The following is a 26,167-nucleotide window of genomic DNA, read 5'->3' as shown; positions in this document are numbered from 1 at the left end:
AGGTAGACTAGACTCAGAATGATGTTTATAATGGTTAAAATATCCTGCTAGATTTTTTCCTTTACGGAAAGAGAAAGAATATGTATTGGGAATATGTCACTATGGCCCAGAATTATGCCAAGGGCTTACACAGAGAAAATCTACTGACATACAAAAAGAAATCTTCATCTCCAAATATACTACGTTTCACCACCACGTTTGGCAGGAACACTAATAGATTTATGAATATTATCAAAGACAATTGGAATATACTTAAAGCTGACAGTAAGATCCAATCATTTATTCCCAATACATGTTTAAAGAAAAAAGTGCTTGATGCAGACAGCTGCATCTGGAAATACTGTGTGCATCTATTTTTGTTCCAAGTGAATGTCCCTCTCCAATGTCAGTGTTAAGGATTCAGGCTCCATTATTACTGGCCCAAAGAGGGGATGTCACAAGGACCATAAGCCCCAGTACTGAAGAAAAGTATGCCCTTATGTCACACTAGTCCTAAGCTCCAGACTCTATCTCGGGTAGCAAAACATCTGTGCAATGAGGAAATACTCCTGGCCTCAACATACCACACAGAAGGTAATCTAGCATGCTCAGAAAATTACTTCAATTGACTAAAGGCTTATATGTGGTATTGGACTGCTTGGGATATACAGAAGCTTAGAGAGATTGCCTTAAGTTTTCAAATGCAGCATGTGTAAAGACCAGTTCCAAGAGTTGATGATCAAGGGGTAGGGGTCTACATACTTAGTACCAGGGGTATTCAGAAAGAAGACTTGAGGTCAAGACATGCTAGAACTCATAAGCCATACGTAATTCTCAGAGAAGAGGTAATCTAAGTTGGAACACAGAGCCTACATACAAGGGCTTTAAAACTCTCAGGCTCCAGAAAGGATGACAATGGAAAAGAAGCGAAGTCCTTCAACAACTAAAAATGAAGAATCATGCACAATTTCACAAGAGTATGTGTCAGACATGTTTCAGCTGTTAGGTGGATAGCAACTAACACCAAAGGCAGCATACGAGATGGAGAGGCCTGAACCACAGCCTCTTTGCTGGCACTACATGTTAAGTTTCTAAGGGTAAATGTCCTGCACATAAAATGCAGGCACACACGAAGCATCAAGCAAGCATATGATGTCTCACTCTAGGGCTACAGATGCTGTCATGGGCTCAAGCAATGGTACCTTCTCAACACAGACAGAGAGACCAACTTTTATGGGACCCTGGAAAAGAAACCTCAGTCTCAAGTTCTTCTGATTTATAACTGGATGATTTAAATCACATCTTCATGACATACAGCTGAATAGACCCAGGTCTAAGCCATTTGGTCAGGGTATGGACAGCACAAGCCCCATGTAGCACTATTCCAGGGTGGGAGCTGGGGACATGCTTTGCTCCAAGCTTTCATGTCTACGACTGCCATGAGGGACTAGAACTGGCTCAAATCTCCATTAGATGGGACTGAGCTCTTTCCTGCAAGACAGGAAAACTATATTGAAACATTTGCTTACTGTAGAAGGGCTATGTGTTGACCATTCCTTCAAATTGAATTCACAGTCATTAAACCCCAGTATTCTCCTTAGGCCAGGAGGAGGACTCTCCCATTAAACTCATGAGGAGCTGACTTCAGCCACTCGGAGCAGAATTCACAAGTTTCATGAAGAAACTGGCAAGAAAACAAAGAAATGTTTTGGCAGATAATACTAAGGATCAAGATCCAAATTATGTGAGCTAAAAACATCACCACCAACAAAAAAGAACCATCGGGAACATGGGACGAGCATACTCATTTATCAGAATAGTGAAGGAATGATCCTGGATGAAGTTGTAAATAGTGAAATAAATGGAGAGTTCTCAGTGTAACAGCAGACACATTTTATTTTCACATCTGTATCAGTATGATGGAAAATGTGAAAGTAGTGCACTAACAAAAAATAAACAAATGTAAGTAATATTTTCATAACTGATGTGTTTAGGATGCTGATTTACTACTCCAACTGACTTTAGAACTGAAAAAAAGGACCTCATAATTATCTTCTTGTTTTTTAATTATAAGATTACTTTTCCTTCAGTACAGAGTGTGATATTTGTTTGAATTTCTAAACTGCTGTATTGCAAGACTTTTTCTGTATCCAGTAGGTGTACTCTTCCTTTGTAAATACTAACTTAATAGTATTGCAGTTTGTTGCAGCTAGAATAAAACACAAAAAGCCAAACAAAATAACTTTCAACAAGCATACTGTCAGGCCAATCAGTCATAGTCCAGAGGACAGAAGATGGCAAGTAAGGCAACCATACCCTGGGCAAGTCGCTCTAGTCGTTTTCCATGTTCAGGAGGCACTGCGTACCTAAAAATGACAGTTAATGACATAAAAGTTAGAAGCTAGATTTCTTGATGTATTTGTTCTCAGTAAATTGCATCAAGTGTTACATCATCATCTATAAAGCACAAGTTTCACATCATGTAAATAATGAATGAGGGTCGCATGCATGCTGTTCTTAAATGACTTCAAGCCTTACAAGGTCCCTTAATTGTTTTTAATCAGTGTGAGTAAACTCAATTAAGGACTCTTCAGCTATTACCTTAGCCAGAGGCATACAATTAATACAGGAATAGTAACAACAGCACGTAGCACATATACAGAAAAGGAAAACCGAGATGGCATTTGGATAACAGCAGTACATTATATTACTTTACTGGCTCAAAAAAATGAAAGTTCAAAACTGGTACTGGGACAATATATTTGTTTTCTTACAATCTTTGACCCAGTTGCCTGTTGATAACCAGCCCCCTCCAGACAATCAGCCCATTCATTCCCCATCAGTGGGGTGAGGGATAGATGGGACTCTGGACCCAAAAATAAGGATAGTGTTTAAATACTGCTCTGATAAACTTAGAACATTGATGGAATAAAAGTTTTTGCAAGAACATGAATTTCCCGAAGGCTATGAAGTCTGAAACTCAAATGTGTGTTGTTTTCAGACTTCATGATTTGTCAGAAAGCCAAACATTTTATGACGAACAATCCAAAAATATGAGGCAAAAATCTGGACATTCTGCGAAAATCTGGAAAGTTGAGATATATGACAAGCAGTCATTTATACAGCCATTAGGGATGGTTTGATCATTTTTTAGCCCTACATTCCCCTAAGGATGCCCACTCTGTAGAGCTGAAGGTGGATATGCAATGGGCTATCTGAGGTTTGCATCCCCTCATTTCTGGTAGGAACATTTCCGGAAATGATACCCACTCACACCTTTCAAGTGGGGAAAGTGGTTTTGCTGGTCTCCACCTTTGAAACTGTACTTGCCTATAAGGTCCCCGAGTACTTGCTGCCTTCTCACTACCACAGATGAGGCAGGCACATGCCCCTTCATTCCTCTCCTTCTCTACTACCTGGCACGTGCAGTGCTGGGGTTGCTAATCAAACCCCAGTTGCCTGGGTTACAGTAAAAGTTCTATCCCTCTGCACCATGGAATCAGGCTACTGAAACTGTACTTTAGGGGCCAGATTTATACATTACAGTAAAACTAACGACCTGCACAACAATGAGTGAACAGACTAAACTTCAAACACAGACAAATACAAGGTGGAGTTAACAGACACTACCTACAAAAAAGGGATTGCAGCAAATGGCTAAGATGGGTGGGATCAAATGCAGGGCACAGAAAGTGGAGTGGAAAGAGGAGGCAGTAGGAAGGACAAAGAAAATGAAAAATGTAACAAGAATGAAAATAAGCAGCGAGAATCAAATGAGTCCTACTTAGCACTGTCCTAAACAAAGGCTTAACTGTTGTGGACAATTCTTGATTTAACTGGGTCAGAACTTTGAAAAGCTGGTGCCAGTAATGAGAAAGGTTTCTTGCAAGAAAAGAATATTGGCCATAGTAGGGTATGCGGACCACTTCCCTTTTCAAAGCTGATATGATGAAGTCCGGTTGGTGGATGAAAGCACATGTCATAAATAAAAGCTGAGTTATTCCATTGACCAAGTCTGCTTGAGGTTTTCTTCAGTACATTTACAGACAAGGAATTAGCATCTGATGTTTTAGACTACTTATTACTGTTGCCTTTAATTCAAAGTTTAAGTTTTTATTTTATTTTTTTTCAGAAATAAGGAAGTGAAGGCATTCTTTTATTTTCACCCTAGGGAAAGATACCTTTGCATCTCTGCTATGTTTATTTTCCTAACGTAGAAGACTGCCTAGAGACCATGCAATTTTAGAAGCAGCCTAGTCTCCTACTAACCTGTCAAAGAATGAGGGGAGGATGTTAGCACACATAGTGCGTGTCTAGCTCAATCCCTTCTTTTTTCTATCATCGTTTGTGCTGAGAACAGAATGTACTTCATATCATCACAGTACTGAATACAGCAGTAATAATCAACAATTCAGTGAAATTTAATGACCAGGTGTCACAGCTCTCAAGTCATCTTATTATCCTGTAAAAATGTCTCGCAGATTAAATACTTAATACTACAGCAGTTCAAGCCTTTGCATCTTCTCACACAGATTACTGCAATGTGTTTTACCTTGGAGTTACAGACCTTGCTCACTTAAGTACAGAATTCTGCAGTCTGGGTGTTGAGCGGTGCATTTCACACCAGTCATTAACTACTATCCTGTAGGTCTGCACTGGCTGAAGGTACATTAAGTTAAGTCTTTACAAAATATCTTAAGTTTTAACATTTTACTTTCTATACAACCTGAGAACTACTTATTTACAAAGAGCTCTTATTCCCTTACAGAGGTCTTTAGGTGAGACACTACTGGTTGTTCAAAGGTATTAGGTGAAGACCTTGGGTAGGCATTCTTTTTCCTAACTGGAAGCATTCCAATGAAATTTATCACCATTCCCAATGCAGTCCTATGAGACTGAAGCTTTAATTCGGTGGGCACTCAAATTCCACCTTTTTTAGGACAGCTTATAGTGCCCTGACTAATGAGCCATTAAGTTTTGAGATGCATCTCTAGCTTTTTAGTCAATTTTTACAATAATCTGATGTAAATCCTCTAAGTCTGGTTTGACTTCTTGCAAGTTTCTAAACTATAAGGTGCTTAGTTTTTTATGCAATTTGATAAAGTGGCTTTTAGAATAAGTCTGACAACCACCTATTCCAAAGGTTTGCAAAGACTACAAGTGATGATGATAGGTCAGGACATGTTAGGTGATGTAGTACATCTCCCTTGTATACAGTACCCATCACAGCCTGACACTAAACATCTTGAATATGTTCAGATGGAATCAATTTATCAAAAAGAATAGTCACAGGCTTTAACAGGTGATTCATTAAGGTAAAGGTGAAACTGCTAATGTTTGTCTTTTCGACTTTTCCCGGTTAGGGGTTGCCAAAGTGGAACTCCGGTCCGCTAATGATTGGCAGTAGATTTTTTTATGGTGCCAAGTTGCCAGCCCGACGCCCAACCTTCAGCGAAGGCAGCCCATTTACCCATGTCTTTTGGAGGCCATTCGACCGTGGGGAGGACATGCAGACTCCACACAGAAGGCACTCCAGCCGTGAATCAAACAGAAGAACCTTTTGCTGTGAGGCAACAATGCTACCGCTGTACCATCATGGCTTAAAGGTGAAACTGCTAATAATACTGTTAAATACGGTGAAGCTAGTATTCCTATGTTTTTTTATAGCTCTTGTACTCATTTCAACCATAATGTCTGAAAGAAGTGGGATCACCTTTCGTGGACAAAAGTTTAATACTTTGCAGCTTTAGATTTTAATTTATTTTTAGAAGTTAGCCCAGAATTTGTCGGTAGGGTTACTTCAATTTACCGACACTTGGATAGTACTACATTACACACTGAAAGTCTGCTATACTTTTCCCTTAGGCATTTGGAAATTAAAGGACAACTTTGTGTTGCCCTGTGTTACATGTTAGTCTAACTACATTGTCTAATTTAGATGCCTAACAGTTCAGCAACAACAAAATATACACTTCACTTTATTTTACATTCACAATAAAGACCGTCCTTAAGATCCAGGCCGAATTATCATTTCCATCAATTACAATATGGCATCTTTTTGAAAGCGTTTGCAATCAGAGGTAGAGTCATGCTCATGAAGATGGGAGGGATGAAATCATGACTCAGTTACATAAACATAGTTAATCCCTATCCATAAATGGGCACATCCTTGAAAATGTAGAAAGAGCAGTAAGTATTTACAACCTCACTGCTACTAAGAGATATATCAAGTATATACTTGACTGATTCAAAAGGATCCCAAAGCAAACACATCTTGGGAGATCACTCAGCTACACGGAAACAGAGGCAGGGCATCTCTGACCCATTGTGGAAGGCCCTGATCAAAGATCAAATGATGTAGTAAGAATGCATGTGTTGTATCTAACATTAATGACCCTTCTTGACATGGCTTAATGCTGGGTAGAATACCAAGCAGTAAAAGCACAAATGAGGAAAGAGATGGAAAAAAAAACATACCTGAATAAAAGTGAAGATTAACTTTTAGGAAGCCTATCCAAAACTAAATCCAAGCATATGGCCAAGAACATACATAGAAAGCAAAGACACATGGCTACAAGCTATGAATACCACCCACTACCACCACAATCAAGCCTAGAAGTACTAGAAGCAGTCTCCCTAAAGGGGGTGTTCCAGATCAGAGAGCTGTACTAGGGTAAAACACCAAAGGACAAATATTTGAAAAGAAAAACAAATACTGAAACCAAACTTTCTTCCCTTCCAACACCTCAATTCTCCACAAAAATGGGAGCAAGCACCTTCCCCTTGTAAAACGCACATCTGAGGAGAAACATCAACTTTTTACAATAATGGGATAACGGCAGTGGAATCAATGACAGCCACCCCAGAATTGCCAGGGAGGAAGTGGGGCACTGCCATCTTTCTCTATAAAAAACTCTTGAGAATCCAACTAATAAAAAGTAGGATGGGATCACTTGATGTCCTGAAAAATTACATCCTAACAGGATAGCATGCCCAAGAAGTGAAATTGGTAAGCAGTTACCTCATATCAGGGATCCTCCACTCTTTCAAACTTGAGAAAGATTAGCAAAATGTTCTCCTAGATAGGATGGAAACAACCTTTGCTAACAGGAGCATCTTGCCTCCTAAACCACAGAAAACAGCCACCTGGAACACCAGATGGATCTAGGATCTGGCCAGTAGCATCTAGCACCACTGGTCTCTTTTAAAGTCAGGATATGAAAGTGCCCAGTCCTTTTCTGTCCACCAGAAAAAATAGAACCAAGGGAAATGGTCAAAACCTTTAACTGGATAAAAGCTTTCCATAAATGGTTCAACCCATCCCCCAAAAAGGGTAGTACAGAACACAGTCCTGGTCCAAAGGGAGGAAACAGCTGGGCTAGAACCAAGACGTGAAAGAAAAAATATTACAGCCACAAAGGTTACCCAGAGGAAAGGCTGTGCCCCCCATGACCTGCTTCAGCCCCAGAACAAAGGACATAATCTCAGGCCCCTTAGACTGTTTAGAACCCACAGCTCACCAAAGAATGGGACTGAACCACATGGAGGGAGAACTAACTTCACCCACTTCCTTCCCTGCTACACATGGCTGGGCCAGAGAAGGGTCGCAGCTCCTAAGGGAGACAAAAAAGCAGCGCTCCTAAGGAACAATGCAGTGACTTGCCGTGTATAGAGGCTATTCCTAAAAAGCAACAAGAAAGTAACTGTAAAAAAGCTTCCCAAATGGTCCGATTCCTGCAAAACAATCTTTTGTTTAAGGGATAGGGGCTGTTACCATACGAGAAAGGCTGAAGCATCTCCCAGACCATACAGAAGTTCCACTGAACCTCTCTTGACTCTTGAAAGTAAAGCCCAAGAACAAACAACCAGCCTAACGGCCCGCTCTCTTAACACCACAAGACCTACTAATCACTCAAGGGGATCAGGAAGCCATGGAAAAGGAAGGCCCCTACCACAGCCAGCAGAACTCCAGATGAATTAAAATGCTAACATAGCACCTATCTTGCCAATCACCTTAGACTCTGTGGTGCATACCCATTATGTGCTTAGCCGTCTCCTTCAGCTTGATTTTCAGAAGCTCTTGTCCCTGCTTTTGCAATAAAAAAGTGATGACCCTGACGGATGGGTTATCTCTAGTACTAGGTTTATTGATACGTTTAAGAATATCACTTATAATTTTAATTCTGCGCTCGTTTTCCATTTCAGCCCTAAGACCCAACTTCTCAACTTTGCATTCAAAGCACATTTATAAGAAACATACAAAAGGCTGATACTCAAAGAGCAGTGCAAATAGTATTCAGAGGCATTAACCAGGCGGGCATAGCCTTAATTCTTTATGCCAACTGATAAAAAGCCAAAAAGTCACTAAATTCCTTAACTACTTTTTGAAAGCTTGGAAACTATGTAAAAAAAAGTGTCATCATACTCCAAAGGACACTAGCCAGTTATGCTCCATCTTTCCTATGAATAAAATATTAATAACCATTTCCTGATAAGTAGAAATGTAAATGTTAAAGGGTTAACAGCCATCTGCTAATCACAGCTTAAAAAAAAAAAAAAGATTTAGTCTGTTCATGACCAGGTGCCACATGAAGGGGAAAATGAGTAGGTGACAAAGTATAGTTGTGGAAGGAAATCAGAAGCCAGAATGAAGATTTCTTCAGAACTTTATTGGTCAAACATTAAGAAGCACATTCATCCTGAAGCACTAAAACATATGAAAACAAAAATCTTTCCTAACAAATAACTATATACAAAAGTGTGTGTGTGTGTGTGTGTGTGTGTGTGTGTGTGTGTGTGTGTGTGTGTGTGTGTGTGTGTGTGTGTGTGTGTGTGTGTGTGTGTGTGTGTGTGTGTGTGTGTGTGTGTGTGTGTGTGTGTGTGTGTGTGTGTGTGTGTGTGTGTGTGTGTGTGTGTTGGGGGGGGTACTGTAGCAGTGAGGAACTCATTTACTGTTATGGGTAATCGCAACATATACAACTGTATTACAACCATTATTCCCTCTGCAGCAATAGCCTTTAGGGGCTCTCTATTGAAATGATGGCATTCTAAATGCTGAGTACTGACACGCTCAAAAAAATAAAAAGACAAACTGTAGAAGAGTGACTCTCAAACAGCACCTTTCTTCTTCAAACTTTTTTTTTTGCAGGGGGGGGGGGGGTAAGTACTCCTGCACCCTGCTGACTGACAGATGTTGAAGAGATTTTAAGGCATGGAAGAAACTGAGGAAAAACTATTTAGTTTGGAGGGTGAAGACGAAGAAAGGATGTATGTGTATCCGGTGCCAACTGTATCCCTCCTGAAACATTTTCAACACCTAAGAGTCTGAAACAACATGTTGCCAAAGGGGAAAGTACACAGCAAGTTTCTGGGACCAGTTCTGAGAGATGGGGCAAAAGGGGAAGGTGGGAGAGAACTCAAGGCTGGAATAGTCATTTTGAAATATCACACTATCCCCTTTTTGGAAAGTTCCTTGTTGTTCCTATCCTGTTCCTTTTTTTTTTTTTTTTTTTTTTTTTTGTAATTCCATTTGGTTTGAAAGGCAGGGTATGTTTGTTATGTTTTGTTTCTTAGACATAAAAGAGGATTTTGGGAGATTTGTAAGGAGGAGGATAACAATCTCAGAAACTCTCAGTATTAATTTCCCTCTCTCAAACTGTGTAAGGACCTAAGTAGAAGATGGGTCAAAATATAAAGCTGAATTTAAAATTTCAGACTTTATCTAATCAGCAAACTTTTGATTAGGTACCCAGGGATATCTTAACACTGTAGCAGTATCCCTAGGACACATTATCTGCACAATTACACACACTCCTTAAGGCATGTTTTGATACTTGAGAAATGTTAGAAACCATGGATTTCAGATAGGCACTACCTTCAGGAAGAGGTATAGTAGATAATTCCTCAAAATGTCAGCAAAAAAGGGAAAACTTTCACGAGTCTTATAGTTAAGAATTTTATATAGCAAGAGGAAGAAAGTATATTTTCTTACCAAATCTATCCAATTTGTTCACAGGAGAAGGACTGGATGGCGCCAAGAGTCTGTTCCCAGCTGCAGAAGATGGGATAAAGCAGCACGGTCACTCCTAAGGTGGAAACACAAATGTTTGTTAGTTTGATAAACTCTGTAAAGCCTATCTTCCTTTTTTGGAAACTGAAGGTGAATAATCAGGATTGTTATAGGCAGTATTAAATACATCCTTCAAACCTAGCACTATAGGATGTATGGGAGTGGAATGAGGCATATCTACTTTTAACATGTCAAAGCGACTCAATTCGGTGGGAACATCCATTCGTTACGATAAAATCACCTAAATCGTCATGGCTACTGTCTAAGAGAATGCAGAACTTGAGGACTTGGCTAGGGATAAAATGGCCCACAAGGGCAGCTAGCCTTGTACTTTGCTATGAAACTAAGAAATGTAACTTTAGGAAAAGCACTGCATGTGCACAGAACATCAAGCAGAGAAAATGTCTGGACAGCATCTTTACCTTACTCTAGCCTGGTAGTGTAAAAATAGACTTTCGGCTTTTCCTCGTTAGGGGTCGCCACAGAGGATCACCGGTCTGCTATTGATTGGTAGTGGAGTTTTACGAGGTCGAACTGCCAGCCCAACCTTCATAGAAGGCACACACACACTTGCGCACGTACCTGCATGTCTTTAAAGTTCGATCGACCACAGGGAGGACATGCAGACTCCACACAGAAGGAACTCCAACTGAAAATCATGTAATACAGGAAAAAAAAACAGCTTACTCCAACCATTCAGCAAAATGGGGACTATAAAATGCTTACCTCATGGTGAGAAACTATGTATATCTGGGTACAGTGTGACTCATTGGTAATCTAACATAAAGAGATAACTTATTTACAAATGCACACAGTTGTGATCAGAAAGTAGAAAATACTCAAAAGTATTCTATATAGTGTAAGCAAGCCCTCTGTAACCCAGTACCCACTCAGAAGTCAATCAGCAATGAGATAGAAACCCAGTAAAGAAATAGGGAATACTTGGGTTTTGGCAAAACTGAAATATTTTCCTTTAGCCACTGTTAAGAGAAAAAGTTTTAAAACATACTATTATTTGTCTCTTTCTCCCATCTAGCAAAATTAATACGCTATTTGCTGAAGTGTTGGTAAGAAAAGGTCATTAAACCAGGTTTATTAAAGATGGGCTTTATCTATGATAGATGTAGTTTGCTTATGAACTTGAATAAAATCTGTTTTCTATACTTCTGAATAAGAGTTAATTTACTGAGGCAGGCTATGGAAAATTCCAGCTACCACTGTTGAACTAAGTATGCTGTACCTTTTTGAACGTTCTATACTAACTGTGGTTTTGAGGTAAAAGTTCTACACTAACTGTGGTTTTGAGGTAAACATTCTACACTAGCTGTGGTTTTGAGGTAAAGCATTCTTTTCTGAGGCAAATTGTGATCCTAGATGTTTTTCATAGCCAATTGTCAACTGTTAGAAATGTAACAAAAGCTATTTCAGCTAGTAACAGGAAAGTATAAAAGTTGATGTCAGTAAACAAGCTGATCAGACTGAGATCATCTTGGCCAACATGCTGCTGTAATCTGGTTAGCTGCAAATAAAGAAGTTTTTCATCACCTGAGGAAGATGCGACTCGCTTGAATTTTTTTCTTCTGACATTTTGGTCCTTCGATCCGGAAACCTCTACGAAGATACGGATCAGACCGACAGAGAGAGCGAAAAACCTGCGCAGGTGAGGGTTTCTTATCTTAAGATTCCCTCGACGGAAAGCCCTCTGACTGATTTGTCGTTGGAAAGAGGCCGGCCGCTCTCTGATCCCTATCCAAGGGACGGTTTCCGAACCAAAAGGGGAAACGGAGTCTCATCTGGTTCAGGTAGGATGAAAAATAAATTTTTCTTTTAATTTAACCTTGTCGACAGGGGTTTTATTTTTAGTTAAGGGTGGGTAGGAATAATTGTTAAGATTATTTTGTTAGGATTACCTGTTATTTTGTTAGGATCCCCGTTAAGATAGCCCCATTTTGTAATAAGCCCTGTAAAATAATTTTGATACAGTCCTAAAATATACAGTCCTAAAATAAGAAATCTAGAAAAACATGGGTTCAAGTTGTTGCAAGTGTGAGAGTGATGCCTGTTTAAATGTTGATGCTAAGTATATGAAAAGTTTAAACAAAAATAATGTTAAATTTTTGAAGAAGTGGAAGTTGAAATATGATTTTGATGGTACACTGAATAAGAATGCGTGTGCAAAATTGGTTAGAGATTTGAAAAGAGATGCAGGAACTAGAACTAAAAAGCAGAGACAATTGGGATTTCCCCAAGCACAAAAATGGTTAGAAGAAGCAAATAAACGAGCTATAAAAGAAAAACAGTGTCAGGAAAAAGAGAAAATAAATCAAAAGGGATCACTGGTGCCAAGTGGAAAAGTAGCTTTATTTTTAGTTAAGGAAGATGAGCATACAGTTTGTGCAGTACAAAGGCAGGCAACCGCCCCACCGTATGGTGAAATTGCTGCTGCCATACCGGGGGAACCTCCTCAATATCAGTCTGAAGATGTGGGATCTGTACAGCAGGGTGGGTTATTAGCTGCTCAAGGAAATGTTGTGACCCCTCCAATTTACCCACAAATTCCCGTAGTACCTAAAGTTGCTTTGCAACAAGTAGACCAACTTATGCAGTTAAGGTCAGGACCAGCAGGGCAAGGACGTTGGGCTATTAAACTTTCTGACCATTCAGAAGCTCTTCCCTTAATACAAGTTGCAAACCCACAAGCAGGAGATGTTGGACAAGAACCAACTATTTTAGTTTATCGTCCCTGGGCTAGAGAGGATATAAAACAAGCTACGGATGGTATTCCTCATCCCAAGGTTAATTTTCAAAAGTTTTCTGAGGACATAGTTGGCATGCGTTTAAGTTATCATCTAAATGGTTTAGAAGTAGAACAAGTAGTGCGACAAATCTTAGGTCCAGATTGGCACTTAGTTTGTGGTACTTGGACATGTAAGGCAGATGACGGCACTACATTAAAGCATAATTCTGGGGTGTTAGACACACGAGTCACTGATCTGTTAGAGAATTTCTGATAAGTGGCGTCCTAGAGCAGATTGGACAGTAATAAATCAGTGCATTCAAAATGATGATGAATCTGTGGATCACTATATTGTAAGACTGACAGAAGTGTTCAATAACCATTGTGGAATGACAATTCCGCAGGATCAAACTAATGATAGTCCGTATGAACAGCAATTGAAAAATGCTTTTTTTAAAGGTTGTAAGGCTCCGATAAGTAGTTTTATTACTAAGCACATGGTAGATCATAGAACATGTAGACTGCAACCTTTGTTTGAATATGCACGGCATGCTGAGCGACATTTTAATCTAAAAAAGAAAAAGAAAGTACAAGTGTTAGCAGTAGGGGATGATGGTGGGATATTCCTAGTACAGGATCAAAGGGGACAAGGGGGGCCGTGGTGGCGTAAAAAAATGTGGGGGCCCGCAATGGGACACGTTAAATGAACCGGGTGGACATTCAGCCTATAGGGAAAGGTTAAAACATGGAGAATGTTTTAAATGCGGTAGACGTGGGCAATTCGCTGCCGACTGTGAAGAGTGGCAACATCCCCCACAGCTTATGAACAAGGGCTCCGCATGACTATATGATAGTAAAGAAATGCGCCATCCTCATTATGGGGATAATGAAGAGGCAGACACTCTCTACGATGAATGTCAGAACACTCTAATGGAAGGGTGGGATTGTGACTGTGAAGTCATAAACCTGGCAAATTTGGGTATTGCTATGCATCTAGATCAGAAACCCATAATAGAGTTTTTGGTTGAGGGACAAAAAGTGGAGTTTTTATGTGATTCAGGTGCATCGCGTACACTTTTGGGTCCAGCAGTTCGGCCTCCAAACTGCGAAACAGATGAGTTTGTCCTTGTAAAAGCGGCAAACGGGAAAATTTATAAGGAACCACTGTCGCATCCTCTACTGTTCACAGATCCGCAAACAAACCAAACTGTTAAGTGTAGGGTAATTATATCAAAAGTTTGTCCAGTTAATTTGCTAGGAAGAGATTTGATGCATGTGTTTGGAATAGCGGCAATTCCCACACCTAAAGGTATTGAGGCAAAAAGGTTAGCGGATGGCTTAGTAGTACAGGGAGTACAAGACTTGTTTTACTGGTATAGTCTAGACTTGATTTCAGATGGCCCGGGGAGGGTTGATACAGAGTTGATCAATCTAGCTCTAAGTAAATCTAGGAGCGGGTCACCGCAGGTTGCGGCGCACTTACATTGTACAATGTTCTATAAGGCCCCTGGTCCGGATAAAGAATTTGAAAAAGAATTCTTTAAGCACAAGTGTGCAAGGATAATTTTGAATTATATGTTTTGGGATACGCAAGGTAATACAGTAGTAACCTGTACTTTGACTAAGGAAATGAGTTCTTTATATCGCTCAAGTTATAGCCCACATATCTCAGTTACTAAAGCAGTGGGGACACATTGGGTAGATTTGGCGAAAAAGTTAACAATTTGGAACACAATGTCTGAAAGTCAGTTGAAAGATCAACAGATCCAGGTACAAAGATTAAACTGGGTGACTTGGGCACGACCAAGTGTGCACCTCAGGGATGGCCAAACAGAAATGGCATGACAAATCCTTCTAACTCAAGAGGAAGATAGTGCGTTAAGTGCCTTGCCTGTAGATTTATGGTCAAAAGGTAAAGGAGATGTAGGATTAATGAAAACAGCAGGTGAAGTTTGTATATCTGCAAAGTCAGGTTTTAGACCTTGTAAGCACCAATATCCACTAAGTAAGCAAGCGGAGGAAGGAATTAAACCAGTTATTGAACAGCTAAAACAGGTAGGAATTCTTGTTGAATGCCCAGATTCACCCTGCAATACTCTGTTGTTTCCTGTAAAGAAACCGGATGGGTCATGGAGGTTGGTTCAGGATTTATAAGCAGTTAATTCAGCTGTGATCCCAAGAGCACCGGTGGTCCCTGACCCCTATACATTACTTAATGATTTACTACCTCAGCACAGATATTTTTCTGTCATAGATATAAGCAATGCCTTTTTCTCCATACCACTACACAAGGAGAGTAGATTTTGGTTTGCATTCACTTTCCAAGGTAAAGGATACACATACACCAGATTGCCACAGGGTTATTGTGAGAGTCCAACAATATTCGCACAAGAAATGGCTGCGAATTTAGCTCAGTTTGTTCCCCCAGAGGGAAGCCAGGTCCTGTTGTATGTAGATGATATTTTGTTGGCCTCACCCACGCAGGAAAGTTGTAAAAAGGATACCCTAGCCCTTCTTAGTTTTTTAGCTGAGCAAGGACATAAGGTAAATAAAGAAAAGTTACAATTGTGGAAAGCACAAGTAAAGTACTTGGGTTATTTAATCTCGCAGGAAGGTAGACAATTGGAAAATAAAAGAAAACAAACAATTCTTGAAGCACCTATGCCTACGACTAAGCGGGAGATGATGTCGTTTTTAGGTGTGACTAATTTTTGTAGAAGTTGGATTCCTAATTATGCTGAAGAAGAAGGGCCATTGACCGCACTGATCTATGACACTCCCATGGCAGCAAAAAGTAATATACAGTGGACAGATAAGGCAATACAAGCATTTAATAGAATTAAGCAATTGATAGCAGGATCCTCTGTTTTGGGTTTTCCGAACTATTCTAAGCAGTTTGTACAAATGGTTGATTGTAAGGGAGGATATATGACTTCAGTTCTGGTACAAGTACATGGGGATAAACAGAGACCGATAGCTTTTTATTCCTCCAGATTAGATCCTGTTGCAAGGGCATTGCCGCATTGTGTTCAAGCTGTAGTGGCAGCCACCATGGCAGTGCAAGCCTCAGCATCATTAGTTTTGTTTCATCCATTAAAATTGCAAGTTCCACATTCAGTAGCTACTATACTTTTGCAAGATAAGATAACCTTTTTATCTCCTAGTCGACATTTGTCATGTACGACAGTGCTGCTGAGACAGCCACATATGACCATAGAAAGATGTACTACTCTTAATCCGGCTACACTTTTGCCGACTCCAGAAGAAGGTACTCCACACGTTTGTTTAGAGAGCATTCATGACAAAGTACTTCCCCGACCAGATTTAACGGATATTCCGTTGGTAGATTCTGATCTTGTTTTGTTTGTAGACGGATCAGCAAAGAAGGACACTGTAGGAAAAACACTAGTAGGGTATGCTGTCACCACAGAAACTGAAGTTTTAGAAGCAAAAGGATTGTCAAACATTTATTCTGCCCAAACAGCTGAATTAGTGGCTTTGACTCAAGCTTGTACCTTAGGGGAGGGTAAAAAAGTGACAATTTATACAGATAGCCAGTATGCTTTCTCCACTGTGCATGTTTTCGCTCAACAATGGAAGAATAGAGGAATGGTTACTGCGACAGGCAAACCAATAAATCACAGAGATTTAATTTTACAGTTGTTAGATGCAGTGCAATTACCACTTCAGACAGTGATATGTAAATGTTCCGCACATACCAACAAAAAAGATCCTGTCTCCAGGGGAAATGCTTTTGTTGATATGGCTGCAAAAAAGGCAGCTCAAGAAAATGATTTGCTTTTACATGACAATGATTTAGAGCCCGGACACCTCTTAGACTTATAGACACTAAAAGTAATGCAAACACTGACAACACAGAAAGAAAGATGTTGTTGGGTGAAATATGGTATCACTCAACAGGATGGGTTGTATAGAGCATCAGATGGCAAAATGGTATTGCCCTCAAACCTTTTTAGGTATGCTGCATTGGTTAGCCATGGACCTGCCCATGTAGGAGTACAGACAATGGTTCAAATAGTGTCTAAGGTGTTTTGGTGTAAAGGATTTTCAACTTATGCAAAGCAATTCTGTTTATCTTGTTTATTATGTGCAAAGTATCATGCTCAGGGGGGAGCTAAAAAATCTCAGCAGGCATTCCCTACCCCTCCATATCCATTCCACACACTCTGTATGGACTTTACTGAGTTGACACCTTCAGAGGGAAAAAGGTTCTGTCTAGTTATAATTGATGCTTTTTCTAAGTGGGTAGAAGCTTTTCCAGTAAAGCATCCTGATGCACACGCAGTAGCAAAGCTTTTGACAACAGAAATAATTCTCCGATTTGGCCTTCCAAGGCACATTTATAGTGATAATGGGTCTCATTTTGTAAACCAGATTGTGCAGAAGTTGGGTCAAGTGTTTCAAATTGATCTCAAGTACCACTGTGCTTACCATCCGCAGTCAGCTGGACTGGTGGAGCGACACAATGGTGTCCTGAAGAGTAAACTCCGCAAACTGATGGCAGAAACGCATGGATCCTGGACTGCGTGCCTTCCATTAGCACTCCTGTACATGCGAATCTCGCCCTCCTACAAAGGACTTACACCATTTGAACTTTTGTTTGGGAGAACATATTACGTCCCGCAGTGGCAAGGATTGTTGCCAGCGGAACGTGAGGGGGGGTGAGGATCTGGCGGATTATATGAAGAAGCTGCTAAATGTTAAGTCTCTTGTAACCAATGACTCCTTTGCAGATTCCAGAAGTGAAACCTTGTTAAGCGTGGCACCCGGGGACTGGGTGTGGATCCGAATTGTGAAGAGAAAGAACTGGTCATCCCCCAGGTGGGGAGGCCCATATCAAGTACTTATCTCAACACCTACGGCTGTAAAGATCGTAGAGAGGACTTCGTGGATTCATATCACCCACTGTAAAAAAACTTAAGACTTTTCCTTCTACCACTGATGTTGGTCAGACTCAACCGGACCCCTGAACGCAAAGTCTGACTACAAAGGAAGGATGGCCATGTTCAACTGGTACTTGAACTGTTACGTGATGATGATTTTGGTGGCAAAAGTAATGTCCATACAAGAAGGAACAGTTGTGAGAGAAAAAGGAATGGTGGTGCTGCAAGCGCAAACAGGTGTTATTACTGTGTTCAAGGTAAAACTTTGTGAAGGAATTTTGGACTGTTCTAAATGGAACAATAATGATTTCTTGACTCGTGCAAAATACTTGTGCAATAGAGACTGTACGTCCTGGTCAAATGTTTGGTGGTCAACAGATGTGAATGGATGGGAAACAAGTGGTGCAGTGATACCGGAGAAAGATAAAAGCAGGCAACAAAGAATAAAAATTGCACATTTCCAAGGAACTGAAGTGATTACTATAATCATCGTGTCACCACAAGAAAGTGATTCAGGAGTTTATGGAATCGGAGTGCCTCTTCCAATTGGAACTGATCCTTTGGGGACTTTCCAACTTAAAGTGCAAAGCCTTAAAAATGCTACAAGTAAAGCAGATTTTGCCTTCACAGAAGAAGAACAATTGTTACTCGAGACTGGATTCGTACACCATAACGAATGGTTATCTTGGGTTAGATATAGTACCCGAGAAGTACATCGTGAGAACTGTGTTTCTTGTGCTGAAGGTAAACAGCAATTAGCGACAGTCCCATTGATGCAAGCTGAAGGTAATCTGACGTGTCTGTTAAAGTTATTCTTCAACAAAACCAAAGATAAATGCAAAGATGAAACCCAGCATTTTCCAGTCATAAGCAAAGTTGAGAAACCGCCTACAGCAATCTCTTATCCAGGTTCGTATATGTGCATTTCCAGAGATGGCACAGGAAAGAATTATGGCAATATGGGACAGAACTATTGCAATGTTACTATGAATGGCAATGAGAATCTATTTCTGGAGAACCAAACTCATAGTTTAACAGACGTTTGGTGGTTATGTGGAGACAACAAACTCAGATCAAGGCTTACGATTCCCTGGAAGGGAACTTGTGCACTTGCAAAGTTAATGCTGCCATTCTACATTTTCCAAGTTCCAGCAAGCAATTTCGTAAGAGAACCTGAAATAAAGCCAAGGTGGTTGAATAAGAGAAAAAGAGAGGCACTGAAGCAATCCTTCGATAGCGGTGTCTACATCGATAGCATTGGCGTACCAAGAGGCGAGCCTGATGAATACAAAGCAATAAACCAAATAGCAGCTGGTTTTGCATCCATCTTTGTCTGGATTCAACCCAATACGAATGTGGACTGGATCAACTACATTTACTATAACCAGCAGCATTTTGTGAACTATACCAAAGATGCATTAAAAGGTATTGCTGAACAACTGGAGGCCACTTCGCAGGTGGCATTGCAGAATCGAATTGCGTTGGATATGCTCCTGGTCAAAGAAGGAGGAGTTTGCAAGATGTTTGGGACTTTCTGTTGTACATATATTCCAAATAACACTGCCCCTGATGGGAGCATCACTCGAGCTTTGAAAGGCTTGGAAATGCTATCTGAAGAATTGGCAGAGAACTCTGGGGTAAGTAATCCCTTTACAGACTTTCTACGAGCGTGGTTTGGAAAATGGAGTCATCTCTTCAGCAGTTTCCTGGTGTCCATCGGAGTCGCTGTGGCTATCGTGGTGGTATGTGGTTGCTGCTGTTATACCCTGTATCAGAGGTCTTCTACAAAGACTGGTTGATACTGCTGTTATGAAGACGATGTACCAGCAGTTGCAACAGACTGGTGAAAGTGAATAGATTGAAATGTGACTTTTGCAAATGTTTTGAAGTTTAAAAGTTTGTCTTGCAAATGAAGCAATGTATGCAAAGAAAAACTCAGTTTTTACCATATATTGCTGAAATAAAAAAAGACAAATAAAAGTGTTTTGAGGGGGGAAATGTTAAGAGAAAAAGTTTTAAAACATGCTATTATTTGTCTCTTTCTCCCATCTAGCAAAATGAATATGCTATTTGCTGAAGTGTTGGTAAGAAAAGGTCATTGAACCATGTTTATTAAAGATGGGCTTTATCTATGATAGATGTAGTTTGCTTATGAACTTAAATAAAATCTGTTTTCTATACTTCTGAATAAGAGTTAATTTACTGAGGCAGGCTGTGGAAAATTCCAGCTACCACTGCTGAACTAAGTATGCTGTACCTTTTTGAACGTTCTACACTAACTGTGGTTTTGAGGTAAACGTTCCACACTAACTGTGGTTTTGAGGTAAACATTCTACACTAGCTGTGGTTTTGAGGTAAAGCATTCTTTTCGGAGGTAAATTGTGATCTTAGATGTTTTTCATAGCCAGCTGTCAACTGTTAGAAATGTAACAAAAGCTATTTTAGCTAGTAACAGGAAAGTATAAAAGTTGATGTCAGTAAACAAGCTGATCAGATTGAGATCATCTTGGCCAACATGCTGCTGTAATCTGGTTAGCTGCAAATAAAGACGTTTTTCATCACCTGAGGCAGATGTGACTCGCTTGAATTTTTTTCTTCTGACAGCCACAGAGCTGCAAATCTGGAAATTGAGCATTTTTAACAGGAAAATACATTTTTCAAAAACATGTGGTTCATGCACTTGCACTTTGGAAAAACATGCAAGTCATTCAAAAAGTACATTGGTGGCAAGACCACTGTTGGCTTTAAACAAAAACAACTTTGTTTGGATTGTACTTCACTACTGAACTAAATATTTTCAGAATTAGCAAAGACCTCAAACAAAATACCCTGCTGCCTATAAATAAAAGTAGCTTTTTGGATCCCATTCTGTATGGGTTTTAAACACAGAAGAAGCCCTTCAAAGCACAGTAAAGTGAGTACCAAGAGAGACGTACTTTCTGAAATACTTTCTAAGCTGTCTGGATTGCTACACTCCAGAATGTTTTCTCTCGCTACATCCAAAGGAAACAGTAAAAAAACAAAACAAAAAAAAAAACAATGCATAAGCAGGAAGTACAGTTGTTTAAGAACTTACCATAACAGCAAATGTCCAACTGAAAAGTATTACTAACACATGAGGATACCCCCCACCCCCACCCCGGGACAGCCATAGGTCTGGCCAGGATACCAAAGCCTGCACATCCTCCTCTTGCCCCATAAGTCCGAAGTATGACCAAAGGACGAAGATCACCTTCCATAATGATAGGAGTTCTTGAATTAAAATAAACATAACATTAAGAGGGTCAATTAGGTCCACCAAGGCCAATTAAACAGGTCAGGATACCCTCACAGGCTAGAGACAACCACAAGACCTTTGACAGCTATGACCAAAAACTCAAAGGCAGCACACATCAGTAAGATGAACTGGTGGGAAATTGGTGCCACCTTCACTGAGCAAAGTGACATAGTGAATTTACTGGTTGACAAAATTCAGCTCAAACATCACTCCCTCACCCACTCCAGCCTCCCTAAGAAATACCTACTAGCACCATCATCCCCACTATTAACAGGGAGAAGGTCCTGGTGGCGCTCGCCAAGGCCAAAAACCTAGCCTCAATGGGCCTAACAATATCTCAGAATGTCTCCTAATAAGCTTGAAAATGAGAAGTTATGTACCTACCATAACGTTCCATGTTAGTTGTCTTCTCTCGCCTTCTTTCTTGCTTGATGGGTTCGGAGCTGATCCTCGGCTCCGACTCGGCACTTGCTAAGCTCGAGAGTCACTTTTACCAGCTCGAGGCAGCCCCATATCCCATGATGCAAGGCGGTAAGTACCCAGATCTCGTTTGTTGTCTATAGGCAATAACACCTAGCATAAAAAAAAAAACTTCCCAAAGGAAGAAAGAAGGAGAGAAAAGCCTGAAGGATGGTTTTGGAGGACCAGCACTGTATGGTCTTAAGAAAACATTCTTCCATGTAGAGAGAAAAGGTCTGTCCAGGCCAGGGGGAAGGAGGGAGGGTCGAAGAAAGAAGGCGAGAAGACAACTAACATGGAACGTTATGGTAGGTACATAACTTCTCAATGTTAAGTTGTCAATCTCGCCTTCATTCTTGCTTGATGGGACCGCGTCCCTAGCACCTCTATCCTGGGTGGCTCAATGGAACAGACTCTTGAGAACTGTAGAGCCAAAACTGGCTCTGTCCCTGGAGGCCAAATCCAATTTGTAATGAGAAACAAAGGTATGAGGAGTGGCCCAAGTGGCTGCTGCACAAATAGTGTCTAATGGAAGTCTAGCTTGAAAAGCTGTGGAAGTGGCTAAGCTTCTGGTTGAATGCGCTTTCGGTTTCGAGCACAGCTGTTTTCCCCTGAGCTGATAAATTTCAGAGATGACAGAAGAAAGCCATCTAGATAAGGTCACTTTTGAGACAGGAAGGCCTTTTTTGTTATCAGCATAAGAAACAAAGAGTTGATCGGATTTTCTGAATTGTTTTGTTCTGTCCAAATAATATCTGAGTTGGCGGTGAACATCAAGATAATGTAACTTTTGTTCCGATCTGTTTGAGTAGTTTGGGAAAAATACAGGAAGATCAATAGCCTGATTCAAATTACTCTTTGAGGTGACCTTGGGCAAAAAGGTCGGATTAGTTCTCAATGATACTCTGTCTCTGTGGAAGACTAAATAGGGGGGGCGAACAGAGAGAGCATGAAGTTCAGATACCCTCCTAGCCGAAGTAATAGCAACCAGGAATAAAGTTTTCCATGAAAGAAATTTCAGGGAACAAGAAACAGCTGGCTCGAAGGGAGGAAGAATCAAGGATGGCAGCACTAAATTTAGGTCCCACTGAGGAGGAGGACTCCTGATTGGAGGTTTCAGGAGAAAAATTCCTTTTAAGAAGGCTCTACAAAGCCTGTGGGACATAATGTTGTGATCTGCGAACCCGACATGAAAGTTCGAGATAGCAGCCAACTGAACTTTGACCGTGGAGGAAGAGGAGCCCGCGTGAAAGATTTCCGCTAAGAAATCCAAAACTGTTTGTACTGGAGCAGTAAAGGGATCAATATTTTTGGCTTTTGCCCAATAAGAAAAACGTTTCCATTTGCTAGTATAAATCCTCCTAGTAGAGGATTTTAAGGAAGCTACTATGATGTCTCTAACAGGATTAGAGATCATAGGAAGCCTGGCTAAGGAAGGAAGTGGAGCAACCATGCTGTGAGGTTGAGAGAAGGGATAGACCGGTGCAGCTGACCCGATTGGTGAATCAGAAGGTCTGGCACTGGGTCCAGATGCCACGGCTGCACCAAAAGGTGACGATGTAGGAACGGAAACCAAATCTGTCAAGGCCAATAGGGAGCAATGAGAATCATTTTGGCTCTCAAAACGGTGGCTTTGTGGAGTACTTGTTGAATCAGAGGAAAAGGAGGAAAGGCATAAAGAAGTCCCTGGAGCCAATCCTGGGTTAGAGCGTCTCTGGGGGGATGGCCTGGCAGTGGGAAGAGAGAGAAGAAGTCTGGGCATTTGCTGTTTTGGGGAGTAGCAAAAAGATCGCAACATGGGCGGCCCCATTCTAGAAAAATCTCCTCCACTATAGATTGTTTGAGAGACCACTCGTGAGGCATGAGAATAGCTCTGCTCAATCTGTCCGCTAAAATGTTGGTTTTCCCAGGGATATGCGTTGCTACCAGAAACCGATGAGAGGAGATCGCCCATTGCCAAAGTCTGAGAGCTTCTCGACACAAGGGGTAGGACTTGGTTCCGCCCTGTTTGTTGATATACCATACTACAGACATGTTGTCTGTGTGGACTGCAATTGTCCCCAAGGGAAGAAAGTCGTTGAGGGCTTGCAACGTTAAAAGCACTGCTCTCATCTCTAGGACATTTATGTGCAGGTGGTATTTGAACGGTTGCCACGTCCCATGAACCATCCTGCCCTGATAATGACCCCCCCACCCGATCAGGGAGGCGTCCGTAGTGACAGTGGCTACCGGGGCTGGGGGTACAAAGGGTCTGCCTTGGTGAACCTGGGGAGAAGTAATCCACCATGAAAGATGATTCCTGCAAATCTGTGTCACCAGTATTTGGTGATGCATCGGAAGTTGTTGGTAAGACCATTGAGTGAACAACATCCACTGAAGCAGGCGCATATAGAAGCGGGCCAGGGGGAGAAGGGTAATGGCCGCAGCCATGAGGCCCAACACCTTTAGAACCATTCTGGCTTGTACTTTCTTGCTGGCTAGGATGATTCTCATGTGACTTTGAATGTCTGAGATTCTTTGATCTGTGAGGGTAGCTGACATCCGAACAGTGTTTAAGTTTGCGCCTATGAAAGTAATAGACTGGCAGGGCAATAAGGAGGATTTTTCGTAGTTGATCGAAATTCCCAATTGAGTGCAAAGATTTATTGTGTAATCCCTGGCTTGAAGAAGTTGATGCCTGGTGGTGGCTGAAAGGAGCCAGTCGTCGAGATACGGAAACACCTGGAATCCTTGACGTCTCAGGTGAGCCGTGACCACTGCCATACATTTGGTGAACACTCTGGGGGCTGTAGTGAGACCAAAGGGCAGGGCTCTGAATTGAAGTGACTGGACCCCAGCCGAAAGCGGAGAAACCTTCTGGAGCGCCTGTGAATCTTTATGTGATAGTACGCATCCTGAAGATCTATTGAGCACATCCAGTTGTCCTTCTCTAGGAAGGGCAGAATTGACTGAAGTGTGACCATTCGGAATCTTGTCTTTCTCACAGACTTGTTGAGTCTGCTGAGATCCAATATTGGTCTCCAGTCTCCCGTCTTTTTGGGGACCAAAAAGAACCTTGAGTAGATTCCGGGCTCTGAATGGTCTGTTGTAACTGGCTGAATGGCTCTTTTTTGTAGAAGTTTTAATACTTCTAACTCTGCAATTTCCTTAGACCGGTGGTACATCTGGAAGGGAATTTGAGTGAGAGAAGGGACATTCCTCGAAAGGAATTTTGTAACCCTCGGATATGATCGACTGTACCCATCTGTCTTGAGTGAGGGAACGCCAGGCTTCTGGGTACAGCGATAGTCTTCCCCCGACTGCCTCCAAGGATGGACAGTCGGGCAACATCTCAGGGATGCTGAAAGGGCTTGTCAGAGAGAGGCTCTCTGCTTCCCTGGTTTTGTGGACCCCCTCTGCCTCTAGAGCGGTGTCTGTTATTGTTACCCCCTCTGCCTCTAGGGGTAAACTGACCACGTGTATCCGGCGTGACTCCTTGGGATTTGCGGAACCACATTTTGCCACCCTTCTGTCCTTTAGGGTAAGGTCTAGAAGGGGTGGAAAAATGGACCCCTACGGCAGAAAGAGTCTTGCCATCCTGCTCACACCTGGTCAATGTCTCCTTCACTTGAGGGCCAAACAAAGCTGACCCATCAAAGGGAGAGTTTGTGAAGGACGCCTTAAAGGGATCTGCAAAGTTACAGAGCCGCATCCAGGCTTGGCGTCTAAGAGCCACACCTGTACCTGCGGCCCTACTCGCTCCATCTGCTGCATATGATATCAGTCACATGGAGGAGTTAGCAATAGAATTAAGGGTTCCTAGCTGCGAAGCAATTTTTTCTTGAGCCCCTGCAGCTGTGGGATCCTGTACTACTTCACCTAGCTCCTTAAGGATGTCCCTTTGGAGTCTGGTGAAGTGACATAAGTAGTTCAGCGAGCGCATAGCAAAGGTCGCTGAAGAGAACATCTGCTTACCATACCTATCCATGGTCCTAGAGTCCTTATTAGGAGGATGGACAGGTACGGAAGGATCTGCAAGTTCCTTCTTAGTGGCAGCCGCCACCACCATGGCATCAGCAGGGACACCTTTCATAAGGAATTGCTTATCCGAAGTGGCAGTAATAAATTTAGATGGCCTCCTAGGAACTGGCTCTAGAGAGTCAGGAGCAGCCCAAGCCTTTCGAGCAATAACCTGCATAAGGGGGTCGAAAGGCGGAGACACCCAGGAGGTGGAGGGCCGAGATCCAAACGCCTCTAGGTATACCGACTCATCCTCAGAGGGATTATTGGAGGGCCAGTTTCCCCTCTGTTTAAGGAGTTCTAGGATGTCTGAAAAGGAGACATCCTCAGAGGGGGATCTTGGGGATCCCTCCGACTCATCTAAGTCGGTATCTGAAGTGATAGACTCAGGGGAGTCTACGTGTTTCCTCTTACAAGTCCTCTTGCGCGGAGGATCCCCTGACTGATCAGGAGAATCCTCGGAAGAGGGGGTTCTTCCCAGTGGGGAAACCTGAGGCGGAGGATCTCTGGGTTCGGGAGCAAGAGAGATGGCAGAGATATCGACAGGCACCGTAGAGGAGGAGCTAAGGGAACAGACTGCTGGCTGAGTCCAGTGGCCAGCACACTCTTCATCACCTCGAAGGCTCCCCTCCCAGGGAGGTCCGAGAGAACCCGTTCCGAAGAAACCGGAACTCCAGGGCCCACCGAAAGGGAAGGCTCCGAGGCAGATGTCGGAGCCGAGCTCACCAAGGCCGAGGCTCCAA

General features: G+C 41.7%; 1 protein-coding gene across 6 annotated transcripts in view; it reads right to left on the bottom strand.

Moving 5' to 3' along the window:
• The window catches only part of KDM4C (lysine demethylase 4C), a 3,520,425-nt gene that overhangs the window by 2,861,932 nt on the left and 632,326 nt on the right, over positions 1 to 26,167 (bottom strand). For all 6 annotated transcript variants that reach the window (XM_044061093.1, XM_044061091.1, XM_044061094.1 and 3 more), the window contains exon 6: positions 2,296 to 2,345. In XM_044061093.1, the coding sequence (XP_043917028.1) occupies positions 2,296 to 2,345 (50 nt within the window). The remainder of the gene's footprint in view (positions 1 to 2,295; positions 2,346 to 26,167) is intronic.

The sequence above is a fragment of the Protopterus annectens genome, chromosome 2.part0, assembly GCF_019279795.1.
Source record: "Protopterus annectens isolate FY-2018-M chromosome 2.part0, PAN1.0, whole genome shotgun sequence".
NCBI lineage: Eukaryota > Metazoa > Chordata > Ceratodontiformes > Protopteridae > Protopterus > Protopterus annectens.
This window is presented reverse-complemented; position numbering and strand designations above follow the sequence as displayed.